The 27,134-nt window shown below is 36.4% G+C and overlaps 6 protein-coding genes and 1 long non-coding RNA gene across 8 annotated transcripts; 4 read left to right on the forward strand and 3 right to left on the reverse strand.

Moving 5' to 3' along the window:
- Positions 1-552: 552 nt before the first annotated feature.
- On the reverse strand, positions 553-6,699 carry kz (putative ATP-dependent RNA helicase kurz). The gene is made up of 17 exons (XM_011638242.3): positions 6,559-6,699; positions 6,220-6,399; positions 5,860-6,141; positions 5,353-5,791; positions 4,987-5,222; positions 4,552-4,903; positions 4,221-4,464; positions 3,966-4,146; positions 3,592-3,824; positions 3,196-3,419; positions 2,818-3,063; positions 2,564-2,753; positions 2,207-2,347; positions 1,937-2,140; positions 1,050-1,268; positions 878-975; positions 553-790 (listed from the first exon to the last, which is right to left on the reverse strand). Exons 1-17 carry the CDS (start codon positions 6,631-6,633, stop codon positions 714-716), a joined length of 3,621 nt encoding a protein of 1,206 aa, XP_011636544.2. The 5' UTR covers positions 6,634-6,699; the 3' UTR covers positions 553-713.
- Positions 6,700-7,501: 802 nt separating this feature from the next.
- GatC (glutamyl-tRNA(Gln) amidotransferase subunit C, mitochondrial) lies at positions 7,502-8,008 on the forward strand. The gene has a single exon (XM_011638202.3). It carries the CDS (start codon positions 7,502-7,504, stop codon positions 8,006-8,008), a length of 507 nt encoding a protein of 168 aa, XP_011636504.2.
- A 10-nt stretch (positions 8,009-8,018) lies between these two features.
- On the forward strand, positions 8,019-9,322 carry DNApol-gamma35 (DNA polymerase subunit gamma-2, mitochondrial). Its single transcript, XM_011638215.3, has 2 exons — positions 8,019-8,567; positions 8,659-9,322. Exons 1-2 carry the CDS (start codon positions 8,019-8,021, stop codon positions 9,091-9,093), a joined length of 984 nt encoding a protein of 327 aa, XP_011636517.2. The 3' UTR covers positions 9,094-9,322.
- On the reverse strand, positions 8,632-10,742 carry KdelR (ER lumen protein-retaining receptor). Its single transcript, XM_011638227.3, has 3 exons — positions 10,398-10,742; positions 10,071-10,260; positions 8,632-9,992 (listed from the first exon to the last, which is right to left on the reverse strand). Exons 1-3 carry the CDS (start codon positions 10,486-10,488, stop codon positions 9,635-9,637), a joined length of 639 nt encoding a protein of 212 aa, XP_011636529.2. The 5' UTR covers positions 10,489-10,742; the 3' UTR covers positions 8,632-9,634.
- A 1,121-nt stretch (positions 10,743-11,863) lies between these two features.
- Positions 11,864-20,055, forward strand: RpII215 (RNA polymerase II subunit RpII215). The gene is made up of 8 exons (XM_025218159.2): positions 11,864-12,025; positions 12,976-13,245; positions 13,668-14,681; positions 14,875-17,391; positions 17,505-17,893; positions 18,008-18,126; positions 18,298-18,489; positions 18,596-20,055. The coding sequence occupies exons 1-8, from the start codon at positions 11,948-11,950 to the stop codon at positions 19,735-19,737; spliced, it is 5,721 nt and encodes a 1,906-aa protein (XP_025073944.2). The 5' UTR covers positions 11,864-11,947; the 3' UTR covers positions 19,738-20,055.
- Positions 20,056-21,800: 1,745 nt separating this feature from the next.
- Positions 21,801-25,718, forward strand: mah (solute carrier family member mahogany). The gene is made up of 8 exons (XM_011638190.3): positions 21,801-21,949; positions 22,133-22,245; positions 22,457-22,589; positions 22,677-22,811; positions 22,960-23,069; positions 23,624-23,830; positions 23,923-24,250; positions 24,713-25,718. The coding sequence occupies exons 1-8, from the start codon at positions 21,801-21,803 to the stop codon at positions 25,107-25,109; spliced, it is 1,572 nt and encodes a 523-aa protein (XP_011636492.2). The 3' UTR covers positions 25,110-25,718.
- Positions 22,445-24,041, reverse strand: LOC148937690 (uncharacterized). Of its 2 annotated transcripts, none has more exons than XR_016137989.1 (3): positions 23,906-24,041; positions 22,668-23,811; positions 22,445-22,566 (listed from the first exon to the last, which is right to left on the reverse strand). It is a non-coding gene; the product is annotated as an uncharacterized LOC148937690 (long non-coding RNA). The 2 variants fall into 2 exon arrangements; XR_016137988.1 differs by having other exon boundaries at positions 22,476-22,605.
- Positions 25,719-27,134: the final 1,416 nt, after the last annotated feature.

The raw sequence follows: 27,134 nt of genomic DNA on the forward strand, positions 1-27,134 counted from the left end.
TATTAAACTAAAATTTTATTTTTGATGTGACTCATAAAACATATATAATAGAATATTTATTTTTATAATATCAAAAAACTTTCCCTAATTTGCTCTTAATTAAAAATTACAAGTAATATTTTTAAATGTCTATTTTTTTAGATTTTTATTTTCCTTTTTCATAATTTTATATTTGTTCAGTCTAATGTATATTCAAGTATTTATATAAATGATCATTCATATTAAATTCAAGATATCACATAAATTTATAAATAAATGTGCATGTTATGATGTAACACTAATATTATATTAAATGCAAAAAAATTGCAATTTTTTTCTATAATTATTTCTGTGATAATAATCCGAATTATGGTAACTATAATTTTCTATGGAAATGTCCATATTCATGTCCATTTATGTTCATTCATATTTCATAACTGAACATAGATATAACTATTAAAAAATGATAGGAATATCATACCAACTTGGACATGTATAATTTTTTGTTTTTATAACATACATGAATTTTTTTGGCATTTTTTTCAACAATATGAATAATAAAATACACATTGATTCTTTTCAGTTTGTAGATTATAATAAAATCTTGATTAATTCTTACAAGAAGTATTGATATACATTGATATATATATATTCTGATTTTTATATATTACAAAATAATTTACATAATTAAAAAATTTATGTAATTACAACTTTAATGTTATATATATTTTTCGTTATGAAGGCGGCCACAATCGTGCCACTTCTGCATGTGCGGATTCCGGCAACCACTTCTGATAATCCGACAGCAAAACTGAAATTAATTTCAGTTTAATTTCATTTAATGAAAAGAAATGTATCATTATTTATTCAAATATTATAAAAATCAAGATAGCCTTACATTTTTTATTTGAAGCCCAGACTTCTACAAGTTTATCTTTCGACATGACTCCCTGCGACTGTAACGTTTGGACTATTGCTTGAGTGCGGGGTATCAGCCTACGAATATTGATAGTATAATTGATATAATTTATTTAAAGAAATGAAATCAAGAGAAATAAAATATTATTTACTTGGCCCATGACTTAGTGATGCTACCGGGTGTCGTTAGCAGTGACGGAACAAACTGTTTCAGCTTAAGGCATACTTGACCTTCCAGAAAAAAATATGCGAACCACTTAATACCATTCACCGTCAACGGATGTTCTATATCCATTGGTGGTAATGCCCATCCGGCTGTTCCGAACGTACCAGATACACGACAAATAATATTTCCGGTTCCTTGATCATATCTACAAATGAAAATTGTGGTTTATAATATTGATTATAATATAGGATATCTACTTCAAATATTGATAAAAAAATATTCTAAAAATTCCTGGATTTTTCAAATACTTTTATAAATTTTAGATTTTACTTCAAAATTTTCTTCCAGATAAAATTAAAAAATTTTTAAGTGCAATTTTGGAATGTTTATTTTATCGTGTGCGTTTTTTTTAAATGTTTTTTCCTAGTCACGAAGAAAAGTTTTTTAATATTTTGATATCATGCTTTAGCAATTCTAAAGAAACATTGAATTTTTTTACAAAAATTCGCAAGTTACATATCAATGTATATGCATACATCGTATTGATTATTAACTTGAATAATTGGCAAATTATCAATAGTTTGTATTATAAAAGTAAAATTATCAAAAAATTTTTTTTAAAAGGGACAAAATTTAAATTTAAAGATAAAATATCAAAAAATTCCTTGAATTGCAATAAAATTTTATCATATTTCTTGATTTTCAAGAGTAAAAGAAGTTTCCTGAGAATTCCTAGATTCCCTAGAAAATAGATACACTATATTCTTATTAATAGACGAAGAAAATCTTCGTCTATTGATAAGTATATCGTAAGATTTCTTCTTTAATCTCTATTGATAAATATAACTTACGATAACAATTACGATAAAATACCTCGGCGGTGGATCAGTCAATGGTTCGCTGAGGTGGCACAACAGGGGCGCGAATTTCGGCAACCACTCGGGTTCTATTGCTGTGACACCTCGCATGTACATTTTATTCGTCTCATATACTTCTTGATAGACTACCCATTCTGGTTTAGTTCTTCGTAGAACACACGAGGAATGCATAAATACAGGTTCTTCCATTTTAGGTGTTCTAAAAAGTTATTTAAAATAAGTTGAAGAGATTGAATAACTTTTTACTGGTATTTAATCAGCATACTTATAAGCGCGCTTCCACTTGGTCTTGTCCTGATCCTCTTTTATCTCGTCGGGCAAAACTTTCTTCGCGACTTGATCTGCCATACCCGCAAGTACTATTTGACGCAGTAATTTCGCTTCCGTATCGGTTGGTAGTGGCATTCTATAAAAATTCTTATTTTACAGATAAATATCTCAAAAATGTCATAACATACATACAATTAAATTTATCGAAACCGAATATTTCCTTTATTCCGAAGAGATTATTATTAAATTCTACATTGTCTTTTGATTTATGCAAAAATTTCAATTTAGAGCGGATTCAGCACAAAAGAAATGTTTAAAGAAATAAAGAAATTTGTACGCAAGAAATACATACTTTGGATCAATGACTAAATTTAGTTCTGGCACATTTAAATTAATTTCATTAGTGAGTTGGTGCCTAAGTTTCCTAATTTCGACCACGGCTTTGTGTCTCAAGCCATTTTCTTCGCAGAAAGATAACAGTCTTCCCTTTGATCCTGCGTACTCGGCAGTTCCGATGGCTCTTATCAAAACCATTGGATCGCCTAAGTATAAACAAAAATATATATCATTAATGTTTATTATAAAAATAATTTCGAAATTACGTACCGAGAAGTAAATTATTGCCAGTTCCGGCCCAGTAATGACGCTTTTGCAGCCATTTGCTCTTGGTTGAACCTTCCATGTCGAGTGCTTCTATCAGTACTTCTTGCACACTAAGAGCAGCCACCATGCAAATCGTGTACATGGACAAATTATACTGATGCGAAAGCGCCAGCATCTTGCCATAGCGCGGAGAAACCGGAAATGCGGCAATACTGCGTCCAAGTGGCGTCACTTTCATACAATACGTCTCTAAACAACAAACCATCGCTTTAAGACAACTTTTAATAATATAAACATCGAGTGCTTCAATGTTACGACTAGAATATTGTTGAGATATTTGCAATACTTTTTAAATAACAATGAATATCCACGTTCGATTACCTTTCTGTTTCTTCGAAGGCTCTTCTAATGCTCCGAGTATCGTGAGCCGTTCTTCCGCGGATATTAATTGCATGATATCTGGTGGCGTAGGAAATGGAAAATTCACAACCTTGTTTATATTCATCGCCTTCATCTGCAACAGCAGGTCATCCACCGGTTTTCTTTGAATTTCCGACAGACTATATTCCTCGAAATCATTATTATACACAGCCGATGAATATAATCTATATAAAAAAAAAGTGTTATAATTTAGATATAGTGTAATAATTTAGATCCGCTTTTAATATAAAATTCCTAAGATAAAATTTTAATTTCTAAGAATTGACAGAGATTATAATTTGGAAGGATTTTAATTAAGAGTTTTATTATATTAAAAATTTTTATAAATCAAATTACCTGTAGCAATGACCAGGTCGAGTTCTACCGGCTCTGCCGGCACGTTGAGTCGCCGCTGCTTTGCTCACGTAGCTAATATGATATGTGCTTACACCCGTCACTTTATCGTACAACCTAGTTTTACAACATCCACTGTCCACAACATATCTGATGTTGGGAATCGTCAGTGAAGTTTCTGCAACATTGGTAGATACTACACACAAACGGCATCCTTCCGGTGGTGGTTCAAACACCTAGAATTATTGTTTAAAAAAAATTAATTATTTAAAGAAAATAAATTGTTAGTGAATTCACCATAAAAAAAACAAATCTATTTATTTTGTTAAAGTCATTGTTCATACATGGCAAATGTAATGTGCATTGTATATATTTACCTTGTCTTGTTCATGTCCAGGTAAAAGAGAATAAAGAGGTAAGACCCATAACGGCTGTGCGCTTGTCAGTCCCTTGAAATCAATAACATCTTCATCTTCATCCTCATCTTCATCTAAATTGTCTTCATCATCTTGTATATTAATTAAATCTTCATGTGTATCAACAGGATTTACTAAATAACTAAACATATATTTTTTTATGAAAAACTAGAAAAATATGAAAGATTAAAATAATTGCGATATGAATATACATACTCGTCGAGATTAATAGATGGGAGAATAACTTGTTTCTTTTGTCTTTGCTTATTACGACGTAATGCTTCTTTGTCATCGAAATCATCGTCAGAATCTTCTTTTTCGCCGTCTTCTTTGTTTGACGTTTCTTTCGAAGGAACTCCATCTTTCTCGGAATCTACTTTTTTTACTTGAAACTGCTTATTCTTTTTCAATGGAAACGCTTTGCGTAACTTACGCACAACCGTATGTACCTCTTGTTGACCTGTGACAAATAAATTATTAAGAATATGAAGATTTAACAACAAAATTAACAAATTATACAAAAAAATAAATTTTATAATTTTCTTACCTGTTAAAAAGATCAATATGCCACCTTCTGGAAGGCGTGTATGTATCTTTATTGTTTTTCGCAATGCTTCAGTGACATAATCCTTATTTGTTCTTCTATTGAAATGTATCTTTACAGAAAATTGTCGTGATTTGACTTCGATCACTGGTGGCTTTACTTTAAATAACCTCGTGTTTTCGACAAATTCCTTCACGGACAACGTAGCCGACATAATTATTAGTTTCAAAGGATTACCGCGTTTATTACGAAGCGGGACAATCCTCGATAATAAGCCAATTAGAATATCTGTGTACACGCTGCGTTCGTGCGCCTCATCGAGTATAATCACGGAATATTTTGTCAATAGGAAATCCTGTTAAATAAAGAATGATTATTTAAATTGTTTGTATTATGATATTTAAAATATTTACTCTACTCTTATAAATAGATACTCACACTTTGAACTTCTTTCAGTAGCACACCGTCGGTCATAAACTTGATCTTCGTCTCTTCTGTTACATTTCCCTCAAAACGAATCAAATACGAGACCTCCTTTTCAGAGAGATTCAGTTCTTCAGCTACTCGCTTGCTCATCGACATCGCCGCCACTCTTCTTGGTTCAGTTATTCCGATCATTTTACTTTGAGCATATCCAGCCTCGTATAAAAATTGAGGAATTTGCGTTGTCTTTCCTATAATAGAATTGAATAGAAGAAAATACACATAAAAAAATCGTGCTTGACTGAATATTACCGTTATTATTATCCAAGAAATGAAACAATGGTTCTGGCATCATATTTGTTAACTATTAATTTTACTCACCACTTCCTGTTTCTCCAGTAATTATGACTATAGGATTCTCATTTATTGTTTCAACTATGATCTGTTCCTCTCCAACAACAGGTAGTTTCAATCTGGCTGCTTGTATTTCGGGTTTTCTATTCACAGGTACAAAGACAGCAGGCGTACAGACTTTGAAAATAATATTTTGTTGAATTTTTTTCATTGATTTTTCAGATTTCTCAGTTTTAGCTGAATTTGTTTCGTTTTCCATATCTTTCGCGAAATTCTTCTCATCTTTTGTGAGATTCATCTCATCTTTTGCAAGATTCTTCTCATCTTTCATGAAATGCTTCTCATCTTGTGTTTCATTTATTTCAATGTTTTCATTTATCACATTAAGAGCAGCAGTACTATCAGAAACATACTTTTCATTTTTATCTTCATTGTCACTATTGTCTTCATCACTACTATCACTAGACTAAAAACAAATAAATTTAATAACTTGTATTATAGTTTTGCTTTCCATTATCACTGCTTTAAACTTACTTCAAATCCAACTATATTTGGATCAGATTTAGTCTCGTCTTGTTTTGCATTATCCAAAATGGCTAATCTCCTTTTTTTACTCCCTTTAATAGAACTTATAGCTTTTATCGAATCATTTTCCTCTTCGTCATTTATTTTATGCTTTAATTTTTCAATGGGTTTCTCAAGTTCTCGAAAATGACGCTTTAATCCCTTGTTTTGCAAGGATGTCAGACTTACATATTGTTTCAGTTCAGCAGGAGATACTTGGACTTTTGCCAAATCTTCTAATAATGTTGCTCTCTACAAAATAGATATTATTTAAAAAATTTAAATCAACATTTTACATTAGATTATGATATAGAATAAAATTATTGATACCTGTAATTTTTTCTTCTTTCGCTCGACTACCTTTTCCAATAGTTTTCTACGTTTCTTTGACAAAAGTCGAGTAGTTGTTACTTTCTTATCTATGTTTTTTGTTTTTCTCTTCTGATTGGGCAAAACAAGTGCATTGCAACTGTCATAATCCTCAGTACGATGTTTGATGTCTAATACAATCTGAAGAATATATTTAATAAGCAATATATTTAAAACAATTTTGATAAATGTTTTGCATATACATTATCATGACATACATAAATTATAACTACAAATAACTACTAGTACAAATAACTTATTATAAACAATCAAAATATATTTAATTACAATTAAACTTACTTCCTTGGTAGTAGAATCGTCAATTTTCACATTTGTAACAGTTCTCGACTTCCAATTAAAACGTTTTTTCTCCATTGTTAAAAATCAAAATATTCTAATCTCAAACTTTAACGAAGAAAACGTCATTCAATTCGTTCATTCAAAAAATGAGACTTAAAAAATGAAAACAATCATTTCGCACTGAAAAAGAATAATTAATTGTTAAAGAAAAATTTTTAGGTTAAGTTTTTAAAAAGCAACGTGAGTAGGAAACGTTTTCAGGTTAAGAAGTCTATCATGTTTACATCAAGAGATTAACAAAAAAAATTTATTTGATTTAAATCTTTTTGTATAATAAATAGGTTAAGTAATGTAAATTGTTACCTAATATAAAAATTATTTAAATATTATTTAAATAATAAAACAATATCCTAATAAATCACACGATCTGAAGTATGCCACTAATTCACGCTAATTTAAATTTCAAAATTAATCTCTGATTGATCAACGCAAGATTTCAATAGTTAATCCACATCGATTAAAAAAAAAAATCATTAGAAACTTAAGCTTGCTATAATTAATGATAATTGAACTTAATTACAGATCATATCTCTCTCTGTTACGTTTTTACGTCTCGAATCTCGTGTCGCTTCGAAATTCTCCGGCAACGATTGCGCTCGAGTGATCTATTTTTTTTAACTGCACCATCTGTGTACTTTCTGCACTCCAAATAAAATAGGCACGCATCAGATGTCGGAGAAGAAAATAGAAAAAAATTCAGAGTTCAGTTACAAGGAACAGATTGAAGAAGTCAAAATATTCGCGCAGGAAAACGAAAGATTACAAATTTAGACAGTGTATTTAAAAGAAACCTCAAAATGTATTTAAAAGAAACATCAAAGCCACCATTAGTCATTGGTTGCTGAACATCAAAATCTGCGAGGAAAAATCGAGATCGTCAAGCATGGATTTACTGCGGCGAATTCGACCAGCGTGCAGACTCTTCGACAAACGTGTCATCATTATTATCCCTTCTCATCGAGGTAACGCTGTTTCGTCTTTCAGAACATATCACTCGTCGGCAGTACGAGCGAGACAGCAACAACAACAACAAGGACGGTCAGTAGAAAATAATAACAGCGATAACCGGCTGAGCAGAGAGAAGAGGCTTGCCATCGACGAGGCGACGATCCGAAGAATCGAGAAACTGGCGTTGGTCGGCTTCGAGTACGAACAGAGTAAGCGGGTGCTGGAGGAGGCGGTAGCGTTCGCTGAACGGCTGCGGACGGTCCACGTCGACGAGACGGTACGTCCGATGTACAGTACCCTGGAGAACGAGCACATCCGTTTGCGGGAGGACGTGGCGCGACATACTGTCGATCGGCGCGAGATACTGAGGAACGCCGCGGTGCTACAAGAGGAATACTTCGTTGCGCCGTTGACGACGAACAGGAAGACAGAGAGTGAGTGACAGAGTCGAGATGATGAATCTGGAGGCTGTGCTGAAGGTCGTCGGTCCACACTTCCTCGGTCTGTCCGAACGGATCTTCACGTACGGTCCTCAAGGCAAGCTACTAATGAAAAATCTCGAAGGGCACTGGTTCACGCATTGCGTCACGATGTCGCGTCACAATGTGTTTCCCTGCGACACGATTGCGGAAACGCTACAGTTGCTACAGAGCAGTTCGATGGATGATCCGCTGCCGTTCGCGCTTGCCACGCTCGCAACGTCGAAGACCGTGTGGAATGAATCCCTACTGCCGGCAGGCGGTAAAATATCATCTCACAAAACTGCCAAGGTCAATGTGTTTGTTGACGCGTTGGACTCGAAGAATCTGCTGCACAAGAAGCAGAGAGAGCGCAAGGTATGGTGGCGCAAACTCGCTCAGTGCCCCTCGAGATTTGTGCTGGCTGAGTCGAAGAAGGCGAGGAGCCTCGACGTGACGGAAATCGAGGCACGGTTTCCCTTCGGAAGCATCATCGTGGAAACGATCACCCATTATCCCAGCGTGCGCAAGCTGTATCCTCAGGTAACAGATTTTCTCAATAAAATGTTGGTTGTGAATGAAAAATACAGAGATAGATAAGAGAGAATTATTTAAATGGGATATTTATTTACAGACTGAAAATAATAAAGATAATGCTGCGGACGTGCATATGGTCGAGCATGTCGCTTCCTTGGATTGGGGCTGTCTGGCGTTACTCTGCGACAGCCACATGTCGGACAAGTCAACTAGAGCGTATATTCATCCTAAATTATCTCCGTACAAAACCACGTTCCACATAGCAAGACAGGAGAATGAGACCGATTCGGATATAGAAGACTTGAATCGCTTTGTGCTATACTTAAGCAATGCGCTTAGGACGCGAGGAATTTCTACTATATTAACGAATACAGAACAAATCATAGAAATGTGCCTGATACCGTACGTCGTGTCGGTGGATAAGACTAGTCTTAAGAATGGCATTGTACATGTAAAAAATCGCTCGACGACTCTCGCAGAGGCGGTTCACATTACCGATTTGGTAAAGTATATTCATTCGCGCACCTCTTGAATAGCCGCGTCGATTACTAACGCAGTACTGGATTCTTCGACCAATGTTCACAAGATGCGTTGTTGCCATATAACTATAATTATTAACTATATTTATTACTGAAAGTTACAACGATATAAACCGTAAATATAAATGAAAATTGATCCTACGTTCTTTCTCTTGTTCTTTTTCTGTATTTTGTTGATTTTTATATTATGAATTTGAAAATAAACCCACCTCGATTTAGTAATGTACGTCTCTTGAAATGAAGTGTGAGAAAGTAACAAAAAGGCAAATCTAGATCTCATCTGGAGAGGAGATGTGGCATGTGGCATCGCAGGAGAGATGATGCATGACAGAAGGGAAGAAGGAAGTGTATGGAAAGAGGGAAAACTGCTGCAAGACATTTCTTAACAGAAACGTACACTACATGCACATTTCACGAACGCGACCCAGGATTTGCCCGAATACCCAGGACTGCCCGAATTTATCTCGAATTGGCGATGCCACAGAGGCAGTCAAATGTTTCTCCAATACAAGAGGATAATACTCTTAATTGAAGCTAAGCAGGTAGTTGTAGCTTCTTGCCTTTGAGTACTTTGGTAATATAGAGGTAGAAAAAGTCACAGTAAAGAACTGTCTGCACCAATCCAGCAACTATAGCGATCAAGTCGTAGTGATCCTCGGCGTAATAACGGTAGACCCAATTGAACAGATACAGGCCTCTGTACGATCCCAATGCAAACAGATAATGGCTAGTGATGCTTTCTGCCTCGCCTGTTTTTGACACCAGGAACAATTGTGGTAATATCGCCACCGACTCTAGGTAGATGCTGAATGTCCACAAGACTTCCACAAAGGATAGTTCATGATTAATCAGCAACGCCAGTACAAACGCAGGTAGAATCAGGAATTCGATCCTATAACAAAGAAGGCCCATCTATCACCATATTCTCAAACTAAGAAAGGGGACAGCATCTTGACGAGCGATATCTCACCTGAACGTATCGTGATTATGATCGTACGTAGCTTTGAACTTGACGTACATCAAGAAAACCGTAGCGAGAGACGTGGCGATGAACACAATCTTCATGAACGTATTGTACGCCGAGATGAATGTGGTAAACAGATCTAGGTAACGGGTGGTGTAAACAATCGCGAAGAGAATCTGCGACTTGCCGCTGATACCTGCGAACAGTTGAAGCGTCGGTAATCGCCGTCGGCCGAGCGAAACGTCACCGGCATGCGTTCGTGACACATGAAACTTATCGCGTTATCGTGCGCGTTCCCAAGAGAAGCGAGCCGATCAAAGGCGGTACACTCACCGGCGCAGCTCCGCGTCTTCCATATCTTGAGAAGAAGTATGATAATGGCTAAGAGATGGGACAGGTCGCCCAGCAGTCGGAATATATTCATGTCTGCGGTCGCGGTGACGTGATTCTACGTAAAAAAATACCGCGGGAGAGATGGAGAGCCAGCTCGCGCAGCTCGCTCGACAGCGGCACACAAATATGACGTGGCTCTGGCTGTGGTTAAAGCAGATGGCCGACCTCACGAAATCAGATTGTAATCCGGTGTTGACATGCGATCCACCGGGGAGCGAGAGATACCCAGGGAGGGTGTTCGTAGGGAGGTGCAAAGTATGATTATTTTTCTTTATGATATCCCAGAAACTGGAGATTGTGCATGTGAATAGTTGGCAAATTTAGACATCTTTGAGTGAATCTAGGGATTTTTAAGCATATTACCAAGGAATTTATTTTATTAAAAAGTATTGGGCGAGGCCCAATTGGACACATTGCCGATTGATCGGTGAAATAATAGATCTTTTGGGCTAGACAAGTGGCTCACTAAAAAATTCCTAGGCATCGGTCTAGCGGTGTGTTCGATTGAAAATTTGCGCATCAGGGAATCGATTATGTAATTTTTCCCCTAGGACGGAAACGTGAAAAATGAAAAGTTTCACGTGAATTTACGATCATGTAATTTTGTGGGATCATGTAACTCTCTCAAACATGAAAATGTGAAATTTTTCACGTGAACTTTTTCGCCATGTAGCTTGGTGGCGGAAAAGCGGAAATCTAGGGAATTAATAAATATGCTTCGGAATTAGAGAAGATTAGGGCTGCGTTAGGATTAAGTGTACGTAGTACATATACAATTGGTTATTAAAAGATGTATATAATACTGTACCAATAAAATAATTTTCATTAGCTAAAACCTATGAAACTATGTTTCATGATTTCACTTTCCATGCATTCACTATATACATAATCGCTGTACGTGAAAAGTTTCACATGAAATGTCGAGGTGTGAAAAATGAAAAATAAAAAGTGAAAAATGAAAAGTGAAAAATTTCACGTAAAATTACATGATTGACCCTTAGGAATAATGAAAAAAAAATTACCTGCAGGTCTCTTTATAAAAAAAATAAAAATAAATAATTCGTTTCATATGTAACTAGATTTGCACTGCATAGAGTAGTAAAGTACAGATATTTTTATTTATTGAAAATTTTTAAAAACTAAATTACAAAATTTGACTTTATAACAACTTTTATAGCTTTATAACAAATACGTAGACGGCCAGAGAATTAACCAATGTGATTGGTCAATTCTTTTTCCGTCCTTCAACTAATTTCTAGCCTCATGGACACAAGACTTTAAGTAATGATTACGTGCGCGACGGCTGACCAATCATCTTTGCGCTTGCTCCAAACTTGCCATACCTGATGACGCATCTAAAACCGATTCGCTCCTTGATTTGATCGTCAGTAGTGGGGGGGTAGTCGTTTTAACGGCAAGAGAAACGTCGCGAAGTCGCGGCCGCCGCGGCGCAGAAGGCGTATGGAGAAGCTACTGTAAACCAAGGCAAAATGGCGACGTCCGACTCCAAGGCGCCTCTGCGGACAGTAAAACGCGTCCAATTCGGCATTCTTTCACCAGATGAAATAGTAAGCAGACCGTTTTGTCATTCTGCGATACTTGTGAAATAAAATTTTCGCAAGATCATGCCTGTCGACGATTTAAGTTTCGTGGTGCAACTTGATGCAAAACGTGCAGTATGCACATTCCATGTCGATCTTTAATGCATGATTAATGTTTACAAACATGTATATTTCTTCCGTCGAAATATTTCTCATAAGTGTCGTTCGATTCGTTCATTTCTTTATTGGCTCCTCGCTAATTACATTTGTCGCTCGCAATATCTGATGCATGGGAAATTTGAATAAGATTGCACGTAAAGGCGGAGAAATAATAATGCAATAAAAAATAAAAATAATGCAATAAATTTTTACGTATAACTTCACTTTTTACTTTTTAATTTTCCCAAACATAACAATTTTGTAATTCTGAAAGTTGTAAGATATGCGACAAATGCAAGATATTCATCAATATATTATATAAAACTGTAAAATAATTCACGAAGTAATAGTACGTTTCTCAATTTCAACTCGGTTTCTGATGTCATACAATCAATATGGCTGCCGGAGTTTATGTCGAGTTTATATATCACCTATATAGCACTTTTATAAAATAAATTATTAAAATCTAGGAAAACACATTTTGAAAATGTTATAAAAAAATTATGAAATTGTACATGCAAATATGTATATTTGAAATGATTTTTTTGAAATGGCTATGAATTAAGTATAGAAAAAATCTGACTAGGAAGAAGATAATGTTATTTTTTAGATATAAAATATATAATGTCAAAATATGTCAAAATATGTTGATCTGTTTAATTATTATTAAAGATTTCTGTTTAATTAAAATTTTTATATTTTTTATTTATTTTTAATTTAATGCATTATTTCTTGTATATGTGCAAATTAAATTTGAATTTTTTATAAAATGTAAGATGTAAAGGTATTAAAGATACATGCTTTTGATTTTGTAACAGCGTCGTATGTCAGTCACTGATGGCGGCATACGATTTCCAGAAACTATGGAAGGCGGCCGTCCTAAACTGGGCGGTCTCATGGACCCAAGACAAGGTGTTATTGACAGGAATTCCAGGTGTCAAACTTGTGCTGGCAACATGACAGAATGTCCTGGCCACTTCGGTCACATAGATCTAGCAAAACCAGTGTTTCATGTAGGATTTATCACAAAAACTATAAAGATATTGAGATGCGTCTGTTTCTACTGTTCTAAGCTGCTTGTTAACCCTGTAAGTAGTTATTTAGAGATACAAATATAATTGAAAAATTTATATTTATATTCAGAAATTTTTGCATTTTAATGTTATTGAATTAATTAGTTTGAATTAATTAGTATATATTTTTTAAAAAATCTGATTAAAAAAAATTGAATTTCAAATAACATATATTGTTAAGATCTTTAACATACAAAAATTGAGTACTATAACCGCTTACTTATTTTTATTGGAATATCTCGTATTTAACATAAATCTAAAATCTATATTCCCATTACAACGAAGTACTTAATGAGTGCTCACTGTTATGCTAAATGTCCATTGATAATAATCAGATTGTCTTATCTTTGGCATGCTATTTTTAAAGATATCAAAGAGAGATAAAAAAATTTCTCAGAATATTAACATTGAGATGCGTTTTCTTTTATTATTTTTAGCATAATCCAAAAATCAAAGAAATTGTCATGAAGACAAAGGGGCAGCCGCGAAAGCGACTTGCATTCGTTTATGATTTATGCAAAAGCAAAAACATTTGCGAAGGTGGAGATGAGATGGATATTAACAAGGAAAACGCAGAGAATCAGCCACAAGCGGACAGAAAACCAGGTCACGGTGGTTGTGGTAGATATCAGCCTAATCTTAGGCGATCCGGCTTGGACGTCACTGCAGAATGGAAACATGTGAATGAGGATTCGCAAGAGAAGAAGACCGTTCTCTCTGCTGAAAGAGCCTGGGAAATTCTGAAACACATCAGGGATGAAGAATCTTTCATCTTAGGCATGGATCCAAAATTTGCCCGACCGGATTGGATGATAGTTACTGTATTGCCAGTGCCGCCGTTGTCTGTCAGACCCGCAGTCATTATGTATGGCTCTGCCAAAAATCAAGACGATCTGACGCACAAACTAGCAGACATTATCAAATCGAACAACGAGTTGCTGCGAAACGAGCAGTCCGGCGCGGCGGCACACGTGATCACGGAGAATATAAAGATTTTGCAGTTTCACGTGGCCACTCTTGTTGACAACGACATGCCCGGAATGCCTCGAGCGATGCAAAAATCCGGCAAGCCACTCAAGGCGATCAAGGCTCGGCTGAAGGGAAAGGAGGGCAGAATTCGCGGAAATTTGATGGGTAAACGCGTGGACTTTTCCGCGCGTACCGTTATCACACCAGATCCGAATTTGCGCATTGATCAAGTTGGTGTGCCGCGCAGCATAGCCCAGAATTTGACATTCCCCGAGATCGTAACGCCCTTCAACATCGATAAAATGCAGGTACTGGTCAGACGTGGCAACTCGCAATACCCTGGCGCGAAGTACATAGTACGCGACAATGGCGAGAGGATTGATTTGCGCTTTCATCCTAAATCTTCGGACTTGCATCTGCAATGTGGCTATCGAGTCGAGCGGCACATCCGCGACGGCGACCTTGTAATCTTCAATCGTCAGGTAAATTATTAAAATCTAAAAAACTAGTTTTGAAAGTATTAGAGCATTATGAAAGTAAAAATTATGAAGTGAAATTATGAAGTACGTACAAATGTATATTTGAAATTATTTTTTTGAAATAACTATGAATTGATTTATTATGTATAGAAAATAACAGAATAGAAAGAAAATAATATCAATTTTATTTCTATAGCCGACCCTACACAAAATGAGTATGATGGGCCATCGTGTCAAGGTGCTGCCATGGAGCACATTTCGTATGAATTTGAGCTGCACGTCGCCATATAACGCCGATTTTGACGGAGACGAGATGAATTTGCACGCGCCTCAATCTATGGAGACCCGCGCGGAAGTAGAGAATATTCACGTGACCCCTCGACAGATCATCACGCCACAGGCGAATAAGCCTGTCATGGGAATTGTACAGGACACTCTGACGGCCGTAAGGAAGATGACAAAACGCGACGTGTTCATTGAAAAGGAACAGATGATGAATTTGCTCATGTTTCTGCCCAGTTGGGATGGCAAGATGCCGCAGCCATGTATTTTGAAGCCAAAACCATTATGGACCGGCAAGCAACTGTTCTCTCTTATCATCCCGGGTAACGTGAACATGATACGAACTCACAGCACACATCCCGACGAGGAAGATGACGGTCCATACAAGTGGATCTCGCCGGGTGACACCAAAGTAATGGTGGAACACGGAGAGCTCGTGATGGGTATTCTCTGCAAGAAGACCCTGGGTACATCCGCCGGTTCTTTGCTACATATCTGTATGCTCGAGCTGGGCCACGAGGTATGCGGACGTTTCTACGGCAACATTCAGACCGTCATCAATAACTGGCTATTACTCGAGGGTCACTCGATTGGTATCGGCGACACCATTGCCGATCCGCAAACATATCTAGAAATCCAGAAGGCAATCAAGAAGGCCAAGGAAGACGTGATAGAAGTAATACAGAAGGCGCACAATATGGAACTCGAACCGACGCCTGGCAACACCTTACGTCAGACTTTCGAGAATCAAGTGAACAGGATATTGAACGATGCTCGAGACAAGACTGGAGGCTCTGCCAAGAAATCCCTGACTGAATACAATAATTTGAAGGCCATGGTGGTGTCAGGCTCGAAGGGCTCCAACATAAACATCTCACAGGTTATTGCTTGTGTAGGCCAGCAGAACGTTGAGGGTAAACGTATACCCTTTGGCTTTCGTAAAAGAACCTTGCCACATTTCATCAAGGATGACTATGGGCCTGAGTCACGCGGTTTTGTCGAGAATTCATATCTCGCTGGTCTTACGCCATCCGAGTTCTACTTTCACGCGATGGGTGGTCGTGAAGGTCTCATCGATACCGCCGTGAAAACGGCTGAGACCGGTTATATCCAGCGTCGTTTGATAAAAGCTATGGAGTCAGTAATGGTACACTACGATGGTACTGTGCGTAATTCCGTCGGTCAACTGATTCAGCTGCGTTACGGAGAGGACGGTCTCTGCGGTGAGACTGTCGAGTTTCAGAATCTGCCGACAATCAAGGTGAGCAACAAGGCATTCGAGAAAAAGTTCAAGTTTGATCCTACCAATGAGCGATATCTGCGACGCATATTCAACGAGGATATCGTCCGGGAGATGATGGGTTCTGGCGAAGTGATTTCTGAGTTGGAAAGAGAGTGGGAGCAATTGAACAGAGACCGCGCTGTACTCCGCGAGATCTTCCCGAGCGGCGAGTCTAAAGTCGTACTACCATGCAATCTACAGAGGATGATTTGGAATGTGCAGAAAATATTCCACATCAATAAACGAGCACCGACTGATCTCAGTCCCATGAGAGTGATTCAAGGCGTGAAGAATCTTCTGGAGAAGTGCATCATCGTCGCCGGAGACGACAAACTAAGCAAACAGGCGAATGAGAATGCGACATTATTATTCCAGTGTCTGGTAAGATCAACTTTGTGTACCAAGTGCGTTTCTGAGGAGTTCAGGCTGTCCAGCGAAGCCTTCGAGTGGCTGATCGGTGAAATTGAGACGAGATTCCAGCAAGCCCAAGTGTCGCCCGGTGAGATGGTCGGCGCATTGGCGGCCCAATCTCTTGGCGAGCCCGCCACTCAGATGACCCTAAACACTTTCCACTTCGCCGGTGTGTCATCGAAAAACGTGACCCTCGGCGTGCCTAGATTAAAGGAAATTATTAACATTAGCAAAAAACCAAAGGCACCATCACTTACTGTGTTTTTGACCGGTGCGGCTGCGCGCGATGCCGAGAAGGCGAAGAATGTGCTTTGCCGACTCGAGCACACAACCCTGAAGAAGGTGACGGCCAACACAGCGATATACTATGATCCAGATCCTCAGAACACAGTAATCGCGGAGGATCAGGAGTTCGTCAATGTATACTACGAGATGCCGGACTTTGATCCCACGAAGATATCACCCTGGCTGCTGCGTATCGAACTGGACAGAAAGCGAATGACCGACAAGAAACTGACAATGGAGCAGATCGCGGAGAAGATCAACGCTGGCTTTGGGGATGATCTGAACTGCATATTCAATGACGACAATGCTGAGAAATTAGTGCTGCGAATCAGAATAATGAACAGCGATGATAACAAGTTCCAGGACACAGATGAAGAAACTGTGGACAAGATGGAAGACGATATGTTTTTGCGATGCATCGAAGCCAATATGCTTAGCGACATGACTCTGCAGGTATGTTGCGATGAGATATGGTAAACGCTGGTTACATTAATCTTTGTTTAGTTGCCGTTGTTAATCAGCTTAATGCAGATGCAAAGAGAAAATGTTTTTGTTGAATATTTTAGGGTATCGAAGCTATCGGTAAGGTTTATATGCATTTGCCACAAACGGATTCCAAGAAACGCATCGTCATCACGGAAACGGGCGAGTTCAAAGCCATTGCAGAGTGGCTCTTAGAAACCGACGGAACAAGTCTGATGAAAGTGTTGAGCGAGAGAGACGTGGATCCTGTGCGCACGTTCAGCAACGACATTTGCGAGATATTCCAAGTGCTCGGTATCGAAGCTGTCCGAAAGTCGGTAGAGAAAGAAATGAATGCAGTATTGCAATTCTATGGCCTTTACGTGAATTATCGACACCTCGCTTTACTTTGCGACGTTATGACAGCAAAGGGTCATCTTATGGCGATAACACGTCACGGAATTAATAGACAAGATACCGGTGCCTTGATGAGGTTCGTAAGCCACAAGTCTCACCTTTTATCAAAATCTTTGAAAAATGCATGTATATTATGCGATAAAATAGAAAATCCTCGATGAAAAGTTAATGAGAAATTAAATTGCTTTAGGTGTTCCTTTGAAGAAACGGTTGACGTATTACTGGATGCTGCGTCTCACGCGGAGGTGGATCCGATGAGGGGAGTATCTGAAAATATTATAATGGGACAACTTCCTCGTATTGGAACAGGTAATGATACACTTTATATACACGATGATATACGAAGCATTGTGAAACTTACATTTTACTTCTATTCGCAAATCTTTTTGCTGATGTGAGAAATGTAAATTGCATAATGTGATAATTATTGTCGATACTCGATATTGTATGCGTATAATCATGATATGATATTGTGTTTAGGATGCTTTGATTTATTATTGGATGCTGAAAAATGCAAATCTGGCATCGAAATTCCTATGGCAGTTGGCGCAGGTATGATGGGAACGGCGGGAATGTTCTTTGGCAGTGTAACCGGTATGTCTAGCATGAGTCCTCAGATGACTCCATGGATGGGAGCTACACCTGGTTATGGCGCATCAAGTGTGTCACCAGGTAAGTTTAAAAGAAAAAAAATTTTTAAACAAAATATTTAAAAAATGTTTTCTACCTTTATTTTTTGCAAGATGTATATCGATGTATGTTAACGATAATTTTACAGCTTTGAGTAGCGGTATGACGCCAGGTGGTGCATGCTTCTCGCCATCAGGTGCATCAGATGCATCAGGCTTATCGCCAGCATATTCGGCTTATTCACCGCAACCGGGAAGTCCTGGTAGTCCGGGCCCGAGTATGAGCCCATTCCCATTGTCACCGGCGGGCGCAGCATCGCCCAGTTATTCACCTACATCGCCGGCATACCTGCCCACATCCCCCAGTATGACACCTTCGAGTCCGAACTACTCACCTACGAGTCCAACGTATTCACCGACAAGTCCAAATTATTCGCCTACATCACCAAGCTATTCGCCAACGAGTCCAAGCTATTCACCGACATCACCAAGTTATTCACCGACAAGTCCAAGTTATTCGCCCACTTCTCCGAGTTATTCACCAACGAGTCCAAGTTACTCGCCCACTTCGCCGAGCTATTCGCCAACTAGTCCGAGCTATTCGCCCACATCGCCAAGTTATTCACCAACTTCACCAAGTTATTCACCGACGAGTCCAAGTTATTCGCCAACCTCACCGAGTTATTCCCCAACAAGTCCTAGCTACTCGCCCACGAGTCCAAGCTATTCGCCCACGAGCCCGAGTTATTCACCGACTTCGCCGAGCTATTCACCCAGCTCGCCCAACTACACACCTGCTTCGCCCTCATATTCGCCCACTTCGCCCAGTTATTCACCTAGTTCACCGCAATATTCACCCGCCAGTCCAAGCTATTCTCCTAGCAGTCCCAAATATTCTCCAACAAGCCCGAGTTATTCCCCCACCTCACCGTCATTCCCCGGTACATCGCCACAATATACACCTGCGAGTCCCACGTACTCGCCAACCAGCCCGACATATTCGCCCACAAGTCCATCGTATTCGCCGAGTTCGCCGCAGCATACCGCGTCCGGCAGTACCCGGTACTCGCCTAGCAGTCCGAATTATTCGCCTACCAGTCCGACATACTCGCCCACAAGTCCACAGTATTCGCCATCAAGTACAAAATATTCGCCAACGAGCCCTACATACACGCCCACAAGCCCAAGTTACTCTCCGACAAGTCCAACATATTCGCCACCTGTACCGGGATACTCGCCCACAAGTCCTACGTACTCGCCGGCGTCACCTGCTTACGAGACAGATGATTAATTTATTTCTAAGTTTTTTTTGCAAATTATATTTAGGTACTTATTTTAGTAAGCTAATTATAAGTCCAATCGATTGTAATTATCGTGGTTGCACATGGTTGCAAATAAACTTGACACATATATATTTGTCAATATGACTGTATCACCTTTTTGGTATTTGATAAATTGCACTTGTGCAATTTAATAAGAGATGATTTTATGTAAGTTTTCATACTATAAAAGATAATCTTCATATTGTTGCTAACATGAATATGATGATACTATTCATATATCAAAACTTCGAGAGCAGTTAAGAAAATGAGAAAAATGAAAAAAATAATTACTTTATCTAGACTAAATCTATCAGTTAAAAGTGTATAGCTTATAATTTTTCGATTATTAGTTATAATCGATATTTATATGTGTAGTGCACAAATTACGATGCGCTCTCGCCACTCGTACTAGGAAGGTTGTGACAAAATTAACGACGAGAGTTATATTTGAGAATTCACATGTTTTATAAGTGATTTAATTCGTGCATTGTATGCGAGAGCATCTTAGGGACCAGGGAATTTTGTAAGACAACAATCGATAAAACCAACGAACTATGGAGACTATATGATACAAAAAAACGTGTAAAAATTCAGGGAGACTGCAAAAAATGTCTAAAAATTCAGTGAGATCCATTTGTATATGCGTCTTTACAATTAAATTATTATTACTATTGTAAACATATCTTCTATATTTAGCAAGCTGTATTTGATATAGTATGTTCGAAAAATTATGTTTTATTCTATAGATTATTAAATATCGAAATCTATGATCGCATTAGAAATCGCATTAGAATGCGAAAACGAAATTCTTTATTGAAGTGAAACTATCATTGTACTATCCCAGTTACATTACGTTTTATATATATATATATATATATATATATATATATATATATATATATTTTTTTTTTTGTTTTTACCATGGAATACCTCAACTCAGCTTTAATGTTCCTGACAAATAAATTCAAAGATACGTAAAGAAAGGAATTAAATTATATAAATCTCTTACTGACAATATTTCTTAAAATAATCCGTACACTAATATATCTAGATAAGAACGGATCCGTTTATTTAGAATATTCATCCGGCTTAAATTTAAAATAAATGCGAAAGTATGAAAGATATAGAACTAGAGGTTTAAAATTTACTACTGGTGTAATAACAAAATTGTATTGACAAGTCTTAAAACAAGTAGCAAAAAACACCAAGAATGAAGAATTGCTATTAGTTAAATAATGTTTAGAATATGCTTTGGCGTCCATAGCGTCTGTGACAGCTTGCTAAACACGAAAATCGCATACATTGTAGGTCTTCCTCGCGGCTCTCCCATCCGGACCAAGTCACTCGTGTTCGATATGGTGTCGGGTTACCTCGCGATACGGTAAGCAAAACCGGTCCAGAATCTTACGCGATGAATGTCGTATGTATCGTGACACCGTAGCGAGCACACCGCAACATGAATTTCGAAAGTACGTCGTCCTGGAAGGACAGCAATCCGGGATTGTCATTGTTCTTCGCCACTCTGTGCATCGTCGATATTTTTGGCGTGTTCCCGATAATTGCGCTACCACGATCGATCGTCCAATGCGGTGAGATCCCGCTGCAAATTTTTTTATCAGGATAAGAGAAGTTAGACCGGTAGACGGCTATGCGAAATAGTTTGCACATAAACTGAACAACTTATGCGATCATTTATCTATCTCAAATATCCTAGTTAAAAATATTTGTAGAAATTAAAAAAATAAATTCCCATGAGAGGCGTGTAATAAAAGAGAGTTGGTTGATTGCGGCAGCGTTTGTAATGATAGTGTGATGATGTTTGTGATGCCGTTACGTACAGCGATAAGTTGTAATTAATAAAAAAAAAAAAAAAAAAAAAAAAAAAAAATATATAATTATTGATATCTGTGTTAATCTATCAATAAAATCAGCAGCGTAAATTGTTCTCTACATTTTATTTTGTTTGTATTGATCTTAATGTAGTTCTTATAATTGGAAAATTATATAAATACATATTAAAGCATAAAAAGGGATGAAAAAATGTATGTATTTATTATTAGGCTTATACGGAATCCCTTTGGTGCTTGTTGTCTTCGGTTTGCAAATTTACACGGCCATTTTGCTGGGGAGATCATGGATTATTGCGAATACTTTGGATCCACAAATTTCACGAAAGAATCGGTACTTCCACTGTCAATCTTAAATTGAAACGTTCAAAAATTGTCTGCGCATGTCTGTACAAATTTTAGAACGTCTCTTTGACATCCTAAAAATGTTAGAAATGCCTTAAATGAAATTAAAAATGCTTAAAAGAATGCTTTCAGGAGTGCTGGATTTTACGTCGAAATATAATTAAAATTGCAGCTATCCTCTCGCCGCAGTGACGGAATTAACGATGGGACCACGCGTACGGTCCATCGTCACTCTACTTTTGGATCTGACAGTCTTTGGTTGCGGTATTCCAAATTTGTTAGTCGGTAAGTAAAAAGGCATCTTGCATCATGCCCATCATACATTAACGCCAAAAGGCTTGACATCTACGGCTTGACTAATCTACGTTGAATAGATATAAAAAAGAAGGTATCTTCTTCATATATTGGTTTGTATTATTTTGATATGAATCTTATATGTTACGAGATATATTCCGCATATAACAATATTTTATTAAACGCACACATTATTTTTCAGCTTCGCAGAACTTGCATCTATTCGGACTCAAGGTATCAGGGCAACGTTTTGATCTTTCTTTCTGTTATTGGCTGCTAATAGTCGGCCTCTTACTTTGCCCCTTGATGTGGCTAGGCAGTCCGCGAGACATGAAGTAAGATGAATTGCATCTTTTTTTTTATTATTGCAACCCGCACATGATTTTGAAATGAATATTATTTACCATATTTACCTTATTTAGGTGGGTCGCAACATGCTCCAGTATCACAGTTACTCTAACAGCGGTGTCAACATGGTGGAGCATCGTAACCGATGACCGAATATCCGACGTCGCGCCAATTGCCACTTCGCCGACCTGGGATAAATTTATTTCCGGGTGCATGCGATTTCCCGTCATCACAGACACTTAACAACTTAAGCAAATTCGTTAATTTTAAATTATATGATATATCATATTACAATTGTTATTTTATAATTATGTCTCGTTAATTAAGTAATTACTAATTATTTGGATGAATTTTCAGATATGGCATGCTAGCGTTTCAGTTCGATGTTCATCCTACTTTAATGACGATACAGGTTGATATGCATCGTCCTCGAGATATTAACAAAGCAGTCTTTCTCTCTTTCATAGGTAAAACAGTCACGGTGAAAATAAATTGTCTCATTTTATCTGCGTTTCTTGGAAGATAAATTGGCTTCTGTCCATTTGTATCAATGTAGGTTAACTTTAATCTCGGGTTAATTTATTTATTCTTATCTTTTTCTAACTCTTAAAACTAAAAAAAAAAACGATAAATAATTACATAATAAAATAGGCATTTTAATATAAATTAATTGTAAAAAATTATAAGTTAAAAGAACAAATATGAGATAAGCGAACGATAAAATTTGTGCCTATCATTCATTGGTCTTTTAACTTAATTTTATCTTTTTTTTTTTTTTTGCAATAGATTATACTCATCTTATTATGTAATTATTTATCAATTAACTCTAATAATTTATTCTAATTTAATTAATTGGGCTGATGAAGGCATAGTATAGTCGAAACTTTTCGTCGTTTCCATCCCTTTGTTTTCATGACTCTCTTCTGTATAATGAACTGTATTATAATTTATTAGAAATTCCTTATTTTCGTATCTCGCCCGTTGAGTTTTTCATATCCTTTTTTTTTTTTTTATATAATAGCAAGCGGATTATTGTTCGCCATCACTGCTTGCCTAGCCGTGTGGAAATACGGCGGCGATACAACTGCCAATATCCTTGAAGCTGTGCCATCCGGGTCGATCGCAAACATCGCCATTCTGTTATCCGCTCTTCAACTATGCTTCTCCAGTGTGATCGGCTATTCAGCGCTGTTTCAACATCTTGAAGACCTATGGAGCGTACAGAGAAGTAAATGCAAGAATTATATATGCTTATTAGTGAGTTTTTCATCAATTTATTAATTAAAATCTCTAATTGAATTACCACTGTTGTTTAACCAGCCTTCGGATGGAAACGATGTGCCATGAGATCAGCGATAGTTTTACTCAGCGTGGTGGTAGGCGAGTCGGTGTCGCGTTTCGACATCGTCATGGCTTTGATCGGTGGATCATTAACCGGAACATTGGTCTTCGTTTTACCTCCTTTAATCTACACTCGAGTATTGGCTCTAAAGGAAAGTTCGAATTGTGCAACAAGCGAAGAGCGGATTTATTCGAGTTCTTCTCGCAGAAGATTCGACGGCGAGGAGCAGCGCTTGATGGATGCTCCTGGAGCTCATTCACGTTCAATCTATTATGGTTTTCTAAGCGGCACGAACAATCCTCGCAGGTACAAATGACGATTATATATCTAAATATTAGAATTTGGTAGTGATTAGTTAAAAAAGTTGAAAGTTAACTAATAAAGTTAAAACTTAAACTTAAGTTTGGAATAATTTTAATTTTATAAAAAATTACGACATTCTAGTTTACAGAGATTAGAATACATTCTAATATAAATGATACTTTTTGAAATTAACTTTTAATATAACTTACGTTAATTTAATTTTTAACTGTGTTAATTTTTTGTTCATACAACTTTTAACGTAATTATTATATAAAAATTAATTTTATAAGCCATTAACTTTAATTTAGTTAAAAAATAATATTAACTTATCCAACCCTACTAAATATATATTTGATTTTTTTTTTTAAATTAATTCTATATATGTAATATGAAAAGCTTATTCCTTTCAAAATACTTTCAATTCATGCAGCTTGCAGCGTTTCAATTTCGTTTATTTTGCAACAGCTATACGTATCTATATTTCGATGACTTGGAAGATGAGACGAACTCAAAAACTTCGAGTGAATTCACCGATTGCTACGAGGACGAACGAGATAAGAAGGAAGTCACTCAAATTCCGATGATCCGCACTCATCGAGAGGAGCAGCCACTTCTTATCGATGCCGCGGAGCCAATCAGAAGTCAAATCAGAAGATCTACAGATCAGCAAGAGGAGAAGACGGCGGAAATAGTTATGGAAAGGAAGTTTTGGAATCTGGAAAAAATGATTAATTATTTCGGTTACTTCATAGTAATTATCGGCATAGCGATTACGTTGTCGTCGACATACGTTAACATTTGGAATACCATACGTTACGTGCGCTTTACACCGCCGTGTATCATCAACGCTACCGCAAATTGAAACAGTTTAGTTTCCGACTATAAAATTGTTATATAAATTTTATATAATTTATCGAATATGGAGTGAGTTATTCATGTTCTATCTATTTTAAGATAATAATGATCTATCTATTTTAAGTTAAAATTCATCATTTCATGCAAATTTGTTTCATTTGAAAATGAAGGGTGTGATAATTTCGGATATAATTTTGGAATTGAATATGTCATGAAAGTAAAAATATCGAGCAATATTATACAATTTATTCTCATATATTTTATTTCGCTATAAGTTATAATTCCTTTTAAATATTTATTGGTGAACGAATACAATCATCGCGAACCTAATGATTTTCTAATGTTATTTTATCTTTAAATTTTTATCTTAAACTTTATAAAGAACTTTCCTGTTTAACGTTTATACATTATTGTCGTCTTTGAGAAATTTCAAATATGTCCATCTACTAATACATTAATATAAAAATATCATGTTTTATCTATTACATTAATATAAAAAATATTGATACAATAAAAGATATAGGTAGAAGAAATAAATAATTAGCAATCTGTCGTTTAAAAGAACTGACCTTCCGTTTTCTTCATAAATAAATAAATATAAAGATTGAGGAAGAAATTGACAAATATGTAGTGGTATATTGCAATGTTACCCAGATAAACAAACCTGTGCTATAAGTTTTTGACCAGAGCCAATATTTGATTACAGAAAGACAACAAATTTCACGCAAAATCTATAATAACTGTCGACAAACTGTCGCCAGAAATATGACAAAACTTATTGAGAGACTATACCAACAGATTAGCTGCAGAAATTAAACAAATTCTAGAATTCCAGAATTTGCTTGGTTTGGCAATCTGCTGTGTGCATGCTGATTCTGTTTCTATTAGCATTTTGCTATCTAGCTAGACTAAAAGTTTCAATTTTTCTTCTTAAAGTTTTACTTTTACTTTCTAAAAATATTTTATCATCTTAGCTTAACATTTTTAATAAACTATATGATTGAATGAAAATAGTAGATTTTTTTAAAAGCTATTTTCAATAATTTATGAGGAAATTGAAATATATATCAATGCATGAAAGACATGAGGTTCCACAAATATATAAAATTTTAATAAAAAAATAGTTTTAATTTATATTTGGTATATATGTGTATATATTAGTGTATATATTAGTCCGCGCGATGGTTCAATTCTAATGGGATAAAATGATTTGTGTGAAAATTTCAGTACTTTATATGATACTTCTGCATATTTTCTCTCTTTTTCTATCTGGTTGAATCTTCCAATGTAATTGGAAGACTCAATGAAAGGTTAAAGACATATTGTAATTTTGTGACTGGAAATATTTATTAGATATTTCGCGATGATATTTTAATTAGCGAACCTATTTTCTCTATATTATATTTTGTATCTTCATTTCTTTATCTACATTATCTTCCCAATTGTTGAAATTTTCGAATCAACTTAGATTTCTCATACCGCAATTCGTTAATCTCTTGTTCTATGTGGTAGATTTCTTCTTTTACACGCATAATTTCCGCAAGCAGATATTTTCTTTTTAGCCTTTCCACTTCTAAAATAAAATATATTAAAAGAAGAAATACAAATATAAAGTTAAATAAAATGGCGGAAATACCTTCATAGTTTTTTCGTTTGCGGTGTAGCAGAATGTAAAGCATCACTTTATTCATTTTTTTCTTCTTCAATAAATCTCTTTACCGCAACAAGTTATGAAGTTTCTCTGATGGAATGTGAGAAATGGAAATTAACAATTATATACATATAACAGAAAATAAGTAAATAATACAAAACAAACCATAAATAAAAATATGTAAAAACAACAAAAATTAACAGTTGGCTATTCAACGATTTAAAGAATCGTGATGTTTAAAAGATGTTTAAAAAATCTTGAAGAATTGAAAATTAAGATCCAACAGATTAGACTGCTCGAGATAAAATGCATAAAATGCACATGCGAGACTAGTGCATAGAAAAACTTGCAATAAGTAAGTTGACCAATCGTAGCCAAGAA

The sequence above is a fragment of the Pogonomyrmex barbatus genome, unplaced genomic scaffold (genome assembly GCF_055798465.1).
Source record: "Pogonomyrmex barbatus isolate J1 unplaced genomic scaffold, ASM5579846v1 scaffold11, whole genome shotgun sequence".
Taxonomy (NCBI): Eukaryota; Metazoa; Arthropoda; class Insecta; order Hymenoptera; family Formicidae; genus Pogonomyrmex; species Pogonomyrmex barbatus.